This window comes from Lithobates pipiens, unplaced genomic scaffold (genome assembly GCF_037356315.1).
Source record: "Lithobates pipiens isolate NorthernLeopardFrog02 unplaced genomic scaffold, aLitPip1_a1.2 Scaffold_25, whole genome shotgun sequence".
In the NCBI taxonomy this organism is placed as follows: domain Eukaryota; kingdom Metazoa; phylum Chordata; class Amphibia; order Anura; family Ranidae; genus Lithobates; species Lithobates pipiens.
In genome coordinates this window covers 181,178,147-181,191,228 of record NW_027507787.1, presented here as the reverse complement: position 1 = coordinate 181,191,228, position 13,082 = coordinate 181,178,147, and the positions used below count along the sequence as shown (strand labels likewise).

The window sequence follows — 13,082 nt, the reverse complement described above, 5'->3', positions numbered from 1 at the left end:
CAATCGGTCGTATGCCTGATAATTAATTGCTGTGTCTACATTTCTGTCTCCAGAGATCTGAGGAATAACTTGATTAGCACCATCGAGCCAGGGGCCTTTTATGGACTTTCTGAACTGAGGCGTCTGTAAGTATTAATTCTGTTTGAATTACTTTGTAAATTGTGTTCACATCGACATTTTACCACAGGGAACAGCAATATGTCACCAAGCAATAACATTGGATCCTGGCACTGGGTATAAACCATTACAGTGATTTTTAGATGTATGTAGATGTACAACAATGATTTCATCTCCTTTCAGGATGTAAAACACTAAATGGAAATGTTTTATTATTCCCTAATGACAATACTTTTCATTGCAATTATACATGCTGTGGCCATGTTGATTGATTAAAAACATGATGGACAAAAACACTGCTGCTACTTTTCAACATATCATTCTTTTTTTTAACCTTCATTTTACTTTTAACCACTTCAATACCGGGCACTTTCGCACCTTCCTGCCCAGGACAATTTTCAGCTTTCAGCGCTGTCACTTTTTAAATGACAATTGCACGGTCATGCTACACTGTACCCAGACTAAATTTTTATCATTTTCTTCCCACAAATAGAGCTTTCTTTTGGTGGTATTTGATTACCTCTGCGGTTTAAATTTTTTGCTAAATGAATTAAAAAAAAAAGACTGAAAATTTTGAAGAAAAAAAAGGTTGTCTTTGTTTTTGTTATACAATTTTGTAAAAAAGTATGTTTTCTCCTTCACTGATAGGTGGCACTGATGGGTGACACTGATGGGCACTGAAAGGCTGCATTGACTGGTACTTATGGGTGGCACTGATAGACAGCACTGCTGGGCACTGATAGGCGGCACTGCCCTGATGGGCATTGATAGATTTAACTGATAGGCATCACTGGTGGCACTGGCAGGTATTTTTCTTTGGCACCGATTGGCAGCTGCCTGGGCATTGATTGGCATTTTCCTGGTGGTCTAGGGTGGCAACCTGGTGGTTCAGTGTGGTGGCCATTCCTGGTGGTCCTGGCAGCATCCTGGTGGTCCTGTGAAGGCATCTGAGGGGGGGGGGGGGGGGCTGTGCTAATAAACAATCAGCACAGACCCCCCGTCAGGCGAGCAGCCGATTGGCTCTCCTCTACTTACATCTGTGAGACGAGAGGGAGGAAAAGCCGATCAATGGCTCTTCCTGTTTACACTGTGATCAGCCATCATGAGCTCTGAAGGTCCAGCTTACCATGCCAGAACTTCATGCTGGAGTGACATAATTGTGGATCCAGCCACTCAAATCACCGGAGCCCGCGATCCCAGATGAAAGGATGTGAGGAGATGTCAGCCTTCTCAGTGGTGACCGGGTGCCGCTAAGAGGGCTTCGTTCTAAGGTAAGTATTTCATAATGTGCTAATATGTTATGCATACCAGTACATTATACCTCTGTCTTGCAGGGGGTTTTTTTTCTTTCCTAGGTTTACAACTGCTTTAATGTAATCTCAATTGTCATTTTCAATATTTTTAAATCAGGAGCTTTTATTAAGGCTAAATTGTAGTGTGGGTGAATGGCAGCAGTTTTTTACCATAATGTGCAAGTTTGCATATCAAAAATGTACGTTATGGCAGACTTAATGTGGGGAAACTAATTATTTGCCTACTTGCAAAAAATGAAGGTTCTATCATTTTTTTATCATATGTGTATTTTAAATGCTAGAGACAGAATATCAACCAAAAATCCAGAAAAAACACAATACAAATGTTATAAATTGAGTTACAGTTCACTGAGTAAAATAAGTATTTGATCCCCTACCAACCAACAATAATTGTGGCTCCCACAGATTGGCTACACTATGTGCTCATGTGGTACACAGATTAGTCCTGTCAACTCTGTGCACTCCTAACCATAACTTATGTGTATAAAAGACATCTGTCCACAGAATCGCTTTCTTCTATTCCACCATTAGGGATGAGCCTGCAGTTCGAGTTGAGTTCCACACCAGGCCGAAGGGGGCGCACGCTGTTTTTTTCAATGGTTTTTTATATATATTGCTGGGATCCGACAATACAGATTTCTTCCTTTAGAAATGTCATTTTGCTGCAGTACTGTAATAAACATTGGAAAACATCGGAAACATCGGAAAAACATCGGAAAAATATGCTACTTTGCAGGCAGACTAAGGGGACCCCCAGGCACGATATTTAAAGGAATATTCAATTTTTATTGTTTTTCTTTAAGCAATAAGCAATGCACTTTTTTTGCATTGATACATGTCCCCGGGGCAGGACCAGGGTCCCCATACACAATAACTTGCATATAAGCCTTTAAAATTAGCTCTTTTGATTTTTCATGTACGTATCCCATAGACTTTAACAGTGTTTGCATGTTCACACAAATATTTTGCCTGTTTGCATGTTCTGGTGCAAACTGAACCAGGGGGTATTCAGCTCATCCCTACTCACCATCATGGGCAAGTAGACATGTGCAAAAGGAAAAAATTTGTTTAGTTTCATTTCGTTTTAATTCGTTAATTCATTAATTTCGTTTAGTTATATTCGTTAACTTCCTTAAATTCGTTTTCGGATTTTGTTTAGTTTTCTACCGAATTCGAAAAATCAACCACATTCGAAAATATTTCAACCAAATTCGAAAATATTTCTAACAGATTTGAAATGATTTCAACATGATTCGACATTATTTCAACCACATTCGAAAATATTTTGTGACCCGACTTTAGGGCCATGTATCTCGGGGTCACTTGGTGCTAGAAACTCCATATTTGGATATGTTGTAGTGCTAGTACTATTGTGTTTAAGTGACCCCGAGATATGTGGCCCCAAAATCAGGTCGCAAAATGTTATTCTCTGCTCTAATAACTAATAACATTTTGCGACCCGATTTTGGGGCCACATATCTCGGGGTCACTTATAGCTAGAAACCCCAAATTAGGTATGCAAACACAATTATACTAGCACTACAACATATCCAAATTTGAAGTGTCTAGCATCAAGTGACCCCGAGATACATGGCCCTAAAGTCGGGTCACAAAATATTTTCGAATGCGGTTGAAATAATGTTGAATCATGTTGAAATCATTTCGAATGCAGTTGAAATAATGTCGAATCATGTTGAAATAATTTCGAATGCATTCGAAATTATTTCAACTGCATTTGACATTATTTCAACCACATTCGAAAATATTTTGTGACCCGACTTTAGGGCCATGTATCTCGGGGTCACTTGGTGCTAGACACTTCAAATTTGGATATGTTGTAGTGCTAGTATTAATACTAGCAGTACAACATATCCAAATTTGAAGTGTCTAGCACCAAGTGACTCCGAGATACATGGCCCTAAATTCGGGTCACAAAATATTTTCGAATGTGGTTGAAATAATGTCGAATGCAGTTGAAATAATTTCGAATGCAGTTGAAATAATTTCGAATCATGTCGAATTCATTCGTTATATTTCTTTCGTATTCGTTGTAATTTGTTATTTTTTTATTCGGACATTCAGATGCAAAATTCTGCCGAATTTCGATTCGTTACGAAACGAATTGCACAAGCCTATTTTTGATTGAAAATGTATACTTTATTTTGCAAGAAAATATACAAAAAACAAAATACTTTTAACAGGGTACATTCCACACTGTACTGCGACGCAGCGCATAAAATACACTACATAACAATACAGTTCCAAACATACAAATAAATTACATTCATTCTGCGGTATGATGCCTGATGTGTTGTGCAGAGTAATAATACCCCGAAACATCACATCATGCATGACGCCGCATTACCCTGAAAGCATTACCAAAAACCATTACCAAATACATGTCAAGTCATACAGTCTTAGTCAAAGTCAAGATTAAAATGACATTTCAATGAGCAACAGGTGTGATGGGGGGGGGGGTTGGAGAAGGTGGGGAAGGGAGGGGAAAAAGAGTTCACAGGCCCGAAGCTTTATTGAACTGCAAAAGAGAGTACATAGTGGTGGGAGGGTGGGGGGGAAGGGGAAATCTTCAGACCTCCTCTTCCTCCTTGTTGTCCATCAGGTGATAGTCTCTGAGCAGACTGTGAGTTAGTCTGTGGCAGTCCTGGATGGACATCCTCTCCCTCTGGTGGATGAGGCGCTTTCTGGCACACCAAACAGCGTCCTTAAAGCAACACAGCACCCGCCAGGCACTATCAATGTCCTCTTGTGAGTGAGTCCCACAAAAGAGTCCGTTTAACACACCAAAGTGTGTTATAGCAGTCTGTGGAACAAAGTCTTTGAGATCAGGTTCCAGAGCCCTCAACAGGCCCTGTGCAAAGGGACACTCCCAGAAAACATGCAGAGCAGTTTCCTCCTGGATGATGCAAAAGGGGCAGTGTCTGTATCTGCACAGGTTTCTGGCATGCATGAATGTCCTGAGTGGCAACCCCCCTTGGATTGCCATCCATGCCAGATCTTTGTGCCTGTTGGTAAGTCTCTTTGAAGAAACATTCCTCCAGACCACTTTACAAGTGGCTGAAGGGAGGCCTGGAACAGTCTCAACAATGTCCGATGCTCTGATCAACTTGTGGATAGTTTTTGGCTTCCACAAGTCGGGCTTCACTCCATTTAGCTCCTGCTCCTTAATAAACTTGAAAGTGTCCAAGTAATACCAAGGAGTACGAATTGCACAAGCCTATGGGCAAGACAAAAGAGCTGTTAAAGGATATCAGGGACAATATTGTAGACCTACACAAGGCTGGAATGGGCTACAAGACCATCAGCAAGAAGCTTGGTGAGAAGGAGACAACTGTTAAAGAAATCATTCACAAATGGAAGAAATTGAAAATAACCATCAATCGCTCTCGGTGTGGAGCCCCATGCTCCTGTAAGTCTGGATTTGCCTTCCTGTAGATCTGATATGTCTGAAGTCCCCAATGCCGCTCCATTGCCAACACTGTAATTTTCTCCAATTGTCCAACATCTGGCGTCTTCTCTTCTTGCGCAGCCATTGATGTTGTTACGCCTGCACATGTGAACTGGAGCCACATTATCCTGGCACCGAGTGCCATTTTCAGCACTTTACATCTTTCAGCACATGCTGTAAGCAATGAACATAGACAAAGTCTCTCCTACTATAAAAACGTCATCTAATAGCAAATATCGCCCCCAGCTACATCACCAACCTCATCTGCAGATATCGCCCAAATCGTCCCCTCCGCTCCTCCCAGGACCTCCTGCTCTCTAGCTACCTTGTTACCTTCTCCTATGCTCGCCTTCAGGACCTCTCCAGAGCCTCTGCCATCCTCTGGAACTCCCTTCCCCCAGTATGTCCGATCAGCTCCTACCCTGTCCACCTTTAGGAGATCCCTGAAAACTAATTTATTCAGGGAAGCATATCCCACACCCACCTAACAAATGTCCCCGAGCCACCACCATCAAATCATTCTCTGCAACTATTACCTTTTGTACCACCATCCCTCCCTTTAGAATGTAAGCTCTACGAGGAGGGCCCTCCCATACCTTTTGTATTGAACTGTACAGTAATTGTGTTGTCCCCCCTATACATAGTAAAGTGCTGCATAAACTGTTAGCGCTATATAAATCGTGAATAATAATAATATCTAATAATAATAATAAAGTATTAAAGCCCAACTCCAGGCAAACATTTTTTTTCCCATGCAGTAAGGCTATGACCACACTGTACGGGTCAGCTGTTTGTTTTGTCTAGGGATGAGGCAAAAGCTTATACTCACCCAATCCTTCATTCCACTGAAAAATGGTGCTTCCCCACAGTCCACCAGTGGACTGTTCCTGGTCTGTGGAGCCTGCTCTGGGCTTGATGATGACAGGAACAGTCCACAACATAAGACTGCTGAAGCGCCAGTGGTGCCAGAATGGTCATGTGCTGGGAGGATCTGAGGTTTAGGTAAGTATATCTCTTTTCTCCTCTCCCATAGACAAAAATGAGCAATTAACCCATGTGATGCAGGCACAGCACCGCTGCATGGGAACATTTTTTTTTGTTGCCTGGAGCTGGGCTTTAAAGTGCATTTGTGCTCAGACTATGGACATTAAAGTACAACTAAGGGCTAGTTTACAATTGCTTCAAAACATGGCTTCGGACACGCTGTGTTAAAGCTCTCTGAACACCAGTCAAAGTCCCTGTCACTAAATAAAATGGTTAGCTTACAGTCCTGTTTTTGCTTGGTGCTTCGATGAGGCTTCGGTGGGGCTTCAGTGTGGCTTCGATGAGGCTTTGGTGGAGCTTCAATGGGGCTTCGATGAGGCTTTGCGAGGTATCGATGAGGCTTTTGTGGGCCTTTGGTGGGGTTTCAAGCAAGCTTTACCTTAGACTAGTATGGAGGCTTTGAAGACTCTTTGAAGCACCACTGAAGCTGTATGGGGTATAATTTTTGAAGTAAAGCAGATGCAAAGCACAGCAAAAACAGGTGTAAACAGGACTGTAAGCTAACCATTTTATTTAGTGACTGCGTTCAGAGAGCTTTAACAAAGCCTGTTCGTAGCTTTGTTTTGAAGCAAGTGTAAACTAGCCGCTTCAGCTTCAACAAGGCTTCAACAAGGCTTCGGACAGGCTTTGTTAAAGCTCTCTGAATGTTAGTCAAAGCTCCTATCACTAAATAAAATGGTTAACTTACAGTCCTGGTAACACCTGCCTTTGCTTTGCTTTGTTTCGTTTTTTTGGTTCAAAAATTATACCCCATGTAGCTTCAGTGGTGCTTCAAAGCCTCCATAGAAATCTATGGCAACTGAAGCCCCACCAAAGCGTCATCGAAGCTCCACCAAAGCCCCACCAAAGCCTTATCGAAGCACCACCGAAAACCCATCAAAGCTCCACCAAAGCCTCATCAAAGCCCCACTGAAGCCTCACCGAAGTGATACCAAAGCCCCACCGAAGTCCCATGAAGCCTCACCGAAGCCTCACTGAAGATTCACCGAAGCCCCACCTAAGCCTCATTGAAGCCTCATCAAAGCACCAAGCAAAAGCAGGTGTAAACAGGACTGTGAGCTAACCATTTTATTTAGTGACAGGAGCTTTAACAAAGCATGTTAAAAGTCATGTTTTGAAGCAAGTGTAAACGAGCCCTAAAGTCTCATTTACACTTGATTCGGCTTCAACAAGGCTTTAATAAGGCTTCAACAAGGCTTCAGACAGGCTTTGTTAAAGCTCTCTGAACGCCAGTAAAAGCCCCCATCACAAAATAAAATGGTTAGCTTACAGCAGGGATGGCCAACCTTTTGAAGAGCAAGGGCCACTTAAGTGACTTGGTAACCAGTCACGGGCCACAATGAGTGGAGTGGGCGGATGACAGGTCCATGTGCACTCCGCATATGCAGAGCGGACACAGCCCACTCTACTCTATGGGCCCTCCGATCCGCCCAATTGGAAGGGGACAGATCCCCTTCTGTTTTTTTTTTTCTTTTAGTGGGTCGGATTGAAGGTATTCAGGTGTAAACGGACACAAGTCTGTTGACATTTTCCGCTTCATAGAGGTAAATGGAGGGTCTGATTGGGTCGGACCAATCATTTGAAAGGGGCCTAAGGCTGCTTTCACACTGATGTGCTGTGGTCTACCCAGAGCAGTGCACCTCTGGCATTTCTTGGGGTTAGCTGCACTTTGCCATAGAATTCTATTATATCCTGCAGGTGTTGTGCACTTTCTGAAAGCGCACCAAACCCGTTGGTAATAACAGAGGTCTATGGCTCAGTGCAGTTTGAAAGCAGCCCGGTAACCACTGCAGATTATGGTATTAAACATACCTTTAATAACAGTCTTCAGCGAGTATTGCCAGCTGTTGCTGTTCTAGACAGAGTGCATTTTGTATCACTCCACCTGTGACAGGGTGTGGCGCTATACAGGAGGCATCGTCTTATGTGGCTCTGCTACGCAACCGCTTGCCTTTTCTACCACTGGCACTGATGCTCTGGGATGCCGGGGGGGCGGGAACCTGCGATCTGGGCTTGCCAACCAGCCATCCCAGAGCAGGAGGTCACGGGCCACATCAGAGGGCTCAGCGGGCCACATGTGCCCCCCCCCCCCCCCCGGGCCACTGGTTGGGCACCCCTGGCTTACAGTCCTGTTTACACCTGCTTTTGCTTTGCTTTGTCTTTGCTTCTAAAATTATTCCCCATATAGCTTCAGTGGTGAAAAGCAGGTGTAAACAGGACTTTAAGCTAACCATTTTATTGACGTGCTTTGACTGGTGTTCAGAGAGCTTTAACAAAGCCTGTCTGAAGCCTTGTTAAAGCATGTCCAAAGCCTTGTATTAAAGCAAGTGTAAACTAGCCCTTAAAGCGGGAGTCCGCCGGGACTCCGCGCTTTTTTTTTTTTAAAAGCCAGCAGCTACAAATACTGCAGCTGCTGACTTTTAAAATAGTGACACTTACATGTCCAGCGCGCCCGCGATGTCGGCACCCAAAGCCGATCTCTAGATCGTCTCTCGGGTGCTGCCGCCGCCATCTTGGGTACGGGAATCAGGAAATGGAGCCTTTCGGCTTCATTTCCCGGTTCCCTACTGCGCATGCGTGAGTCGCGCTGCGCAATAAGGATGGTCCCCGCTGCCTCTGGGATCTGTGTGTTTCCCAGCAGGCAGCGGGGCACTTGCGGAACGGGGCTGGCACTTGCGGAAAGGGGCGTAATCTACGCCCCTTTCCGCAGAGAGCTATCCCGGAAGTGGGTGCAGATACCTGTACTGTACAGGTATCTGCACCCCCCTCCCCCCTGAAAGGTGCCAATTGTGGCGCCGGAGGGGGGGGGGGTTCCGATGAGCGGAAGGTCCACTTTAGGGTGGACCTCCGCTTTAAGGTAAAACTTTTTTTTTAGCTATGGATAGAGTGGAGAGGGATTAAAAGACCTACCAGTAGCAAGTATTTCCTCGTACTTCCTGTTTTGGCTCTGGGACAGGAAGTGAAGGTAAATCTCCCTCAATAGGAAAAAAAAAACTGACAGGGGTTATAACCCTCCCGTACTCTATCCAAAACATTTCACCCATAGTTCTACTTTAAATTATCTGCATAATCTTAAAAAGGTTATAAAATTATATATATATATAATGTTTTTTAATAATAAACATGTTATACTTACCTGCTATCTGCAAAGGTATTGCACAGAGTGGCCCCAAACCTGCTCTTCTGGGGTTTCCTCTGGGGCTTTTGACTTCTCCTCTTCTCTGTACACTATCACCGGAAGCTGCTTCCTATGCTGGCACACCTACTGGCTCGCTCCTGACCCAAGCTGTGTGTTTTCCCTTTCTCCCTCCTATCAAGATTTGATTTACGGCAGCAGGAGCCAATAGCTCCTACTTTTATTGCTTATTCAGAATATGTAAGTATTCAGGTTCACTTTAGAATTTAAATTCACTTTAACCCCTCCCCATTGCCTCTTGGTGGCCTTTTAAGTGGGACTTAAAGGTTAGCTAAATGCCTAGAATAAAAATGTAATATATTGTAGCCTACACTCTTTTTAAGTGTTGACTATATTCGTTTTCTTCTTTTTTTTTTCAAACTAAGAACATTTGCAACAAATTCAGAAACTACCCACTGATCTTTTTAGAAATTCATTGTCCTTGTCACTTCCTGTGAGCTGCACAGAATAATGCACAGTCCAGGAAAAAAGCCAGTACCACAGTATGGTCAGCATATACGGTCATCCTTTATGGATTATAGTGAGATATAGCCAAATAAAAAGCCAATGCGTTTCGGCTGCAAGGGCCAAAACATATTGGCTTTGTCAGGTCACCTGAGTCCAGGTGACAGATGCACCTCGTTGGGGTCAGGAGTGCACTGCACTGCAAGGTAGTGGACCCTATGGCTGACTGCTGCGACGGGGCTCTATGAGATTCAGGAGAGCAGGAATTCTGGAGCCCCAACATGGATCACACTGGGAGCTAGAGCATGAGATTTCTCAGGGCATGGAATATAAGAACCAGAGGGTGTTCATCAGAGGCCCCTAGTGGTGTAGATGGATTTAGATGCAGTCTGGCTCCAGGTCGTGACCCCTAGCAGACTGCAACAACAAAGGATAGTCAGGAAATGGCCAAAGGTCAGGGCAACAAGCAGGTAAGGATAGTCAAAGAACACTTCAAGGTCGGTATATGAAGCAGACAAGGACAGTTAAGAACAAGCCAAGATCGGTTACTAGAATCAGACGTAGAACAAACAGCAAGGAGCACACAGAAGCTAACACACACATTATTGATCAGCAGGGCTGGCTTGCAGTGCACAGGTTAATATATTCACTGACTTTGAGGAGAGATTACTTAAGCAGCCAGGTGAAGAACGGCTGGTCTCTCAAGCTGAGCTCATGGAGAGGTAAGCTGACAGACAAACATTACTGTGGATCCATGACAGGCTTTTTTCGTGGACTGTGCACCATTGAAGATTATTAGAGACTAGGGATGAGCAGAACACCCCCCGGTTCGGTTCGCACCAGAACTTTCGAACGGACCCCAAATTCGAACCCCATTGAAGTCTATGGGACTCGAATGTTCGAAATGAAAAGTGCTAATTTTAACGGCTAATATGCAAGATACTGTCCTAAAAAGGGTTTGGGGACCTGGCTCCTGCCCCAGGGAACATGGGTCAATGCCTAAAATGTTTTTAAAAATGGCCGTTTTGGCGGGAGCACTGATTTTAATGACGATTAAAGTGAAAAAAAAAGTGAAATATTCCTTTAAATATGGTGCCTGGGGGGTGTCTGTAGTATGCCTGTGAAGTGCCACGTGTTTCCCGTGTTTAGAACAGTCCCTGCACAAAATGACATTAAACGGAAATAACACCATTTAAAACTGCTTGCGGTTTTAATGTTATATCTGGTTCCTGCAATATGGTTTAAAATCATTGAGAAAAATGGCATGGGTAGCCCTCCCTGCCCATTACCAGCCCCTTTAGGTCTTGTACGCATATTAAGGGGAACCCCGTACCCATATTAAAAAAAGGAAATGCGTGTGGCCCCCAGGCCCTATATACTCAGAACAGCAGTATACAGGCGGTGCAAACAAGACAGGGAATGTGTAGGTTTGTTGTGTTAAGTTGAATCTGTTTGTAATTTTCAACTGGTACATTTTTAAAGTGTAGCTCCAGTCAAAAAAAATTTTTTAAGCTTTTTGGAAAACATAGGGAAGGGTTATCACCCCTGTATAATTTGTTTTGTCGTCCATCTTTTTTCATCTCACTTGCTGTTGTCTCCTTCCGTTTGCAAGTAGGAGATGTTTGTAAATTGGATGTTTAAAAGTAGGGGCCTGCCCTATATGCTCTGCAGAAATGGCGGAACAAGGTGTTGGTTTTGCCACAACATTGTAAGCCCTCAAAGTGACTCTTGGTGGGCGCTGGAGCGCCCTGCTGTGAACGATTATATCAAGAATTGTAATTACATGCCATTGTTGAACAGTGGTAGAAAAATTTACCTTTGGTGGTTGTGGTGCTGGTGCCACAACACTATAAGTCCTCACCGTTACTCTGGGTGGGCACAGGAAGGGGCCCTCCTGTGAAATATTATATCAAGAATTGTAATTACATGTCCCTGTTAAACAGGGGCAGAAAAATTTGGCCTTAGGCACTGCTATCTCCTAACACTACTGGGTACAGAGCACGCAGACAGCACGCACTATCTCCTAACACTACTGACTGCAAGCTCTATTATAAAAGATAGGTCACTACTACTAGCTATATAGGTGAGGTGAATATAGCGGTGTATACTGCGGTCAGGGCACGCAGACAATAACCAGAGAACACCAGAGATAAAGGGGTATATACAGATGTATACTGTGCTGTGCTGGAGGCACACACAACTTCCAATAACTCCTGCAGATGGCAAGTGGGCTCAAATAGAGAACAGCTATGTAGGTGGATATAGCGGTATGTACTGGGTACAGAGCACGCAGACAGCACGCACTATCTCCTAATACTACTGGGTACAGAGCACGCAGACAGCACGCACTATCTCCTAACACTACTGACTGCAAGCTCTATTATAAACGATAGGTCACTACTACTAGCTATATAGGTGAGGTGAATATAGCGGTGTATACTGCGGTCAGGGCACACAGACAATAACCAGAGAACACCAGAGATAAAGGGGTATATACAGATGTATACTGTGCTGTGCTGGAGGCACACACAACTTCCAATAACTCCTGCAGATGGCAAGTGGACTCAAATAGAGAACAGCTATGTAGGTGGATATAGCGGTATGTACTGGGTACAGAGCACGCAGACAGCACGCACTATCTCCTAACACTACTGACTGCAAGCTCTATTATTAAAGATAGATCACTAGCTATATAGGTGAGGTGAATATAGCGGTGTATACTGCGGTCAGGGCACACAGACAATAACCACTACACAACAGCAAGATAGAAAATCGTCCGAAAACGATCGGTGTGTACTGTGTTGAAGGTACACAGAACACCCACTGCTTCAGACGCCAACACACTACACGAGGCCGCCGCGATGGTATAGTGTGGGGCGTGCACTACACAGCCTGAGCTATGATTGGCCACAGGCATCCTGCCTGTGGCCAATCATGGCTCTCCTCGCTGCTGGCGCTGCGATTGGCCAAGCATGCGGGGTCACAGTGCATGCTTGGCCAATCATGAGCCAGCAATGCACTGCGCCATCGCAGTGCATTGTGGGCCGTGAGCGCCACGCGAATTTGACGCGAACGGACCAAAATGTTCGGAACACTGGGCATTTGGAGTTGTTTCCAAAAGTAAAGCTGCGCTAGAACTTATAAAGTGCCAGAATAATAATATGACATAATATATTCTGTTCAAAAAATTAATATGACCGCAAATAGTGCAAAAATGTATCTAAAATTAATTTATTTTAAATTATAAATTAGTTAAAAAAGACATAAAAACAGTCCAAAAAGGAGGGAGAGAGACAAGGAGATGAATTTCAGTCCATTAAAGTGACTCCGTAAAACACCCTTCAGGTATATAGCAGGTGCACCCAGAGAGAGAGGTTCATCCACCACCAGATTCAGTAAGGCTTACCAGCTGACAAGATCTCTTTTTAGGGAGATCATACGAGCTTGCAAATAAGACAATCACTCCTGGTCCCTTTAATAGGCTCTGCTGGTGTCTCCAACT

General features: G+C 44.0%; 1 protein-coding gene across 1 annotated transcript in view; it reads left to right on the top strand.

The window, feature by feature from the left end:
* ADGRA1 (adhesion G protein-coupled receptor A1) overlaps positions 1-13,082 on the top strand; it is a 1,280,537-nt gene that overhangs the window by 217,991 nt on the left and 1,049,464 nt on the right. Inside the window, exon 3 of the mRNA XM_077455240.1 lies at positions 54-125. Coding sequence (XP_077311366.1) covers positions 54-125 — 72 coding nt within the window. The remainder of the gene's footprint in view (positions 1-53; positions 126-13,082) is intronic.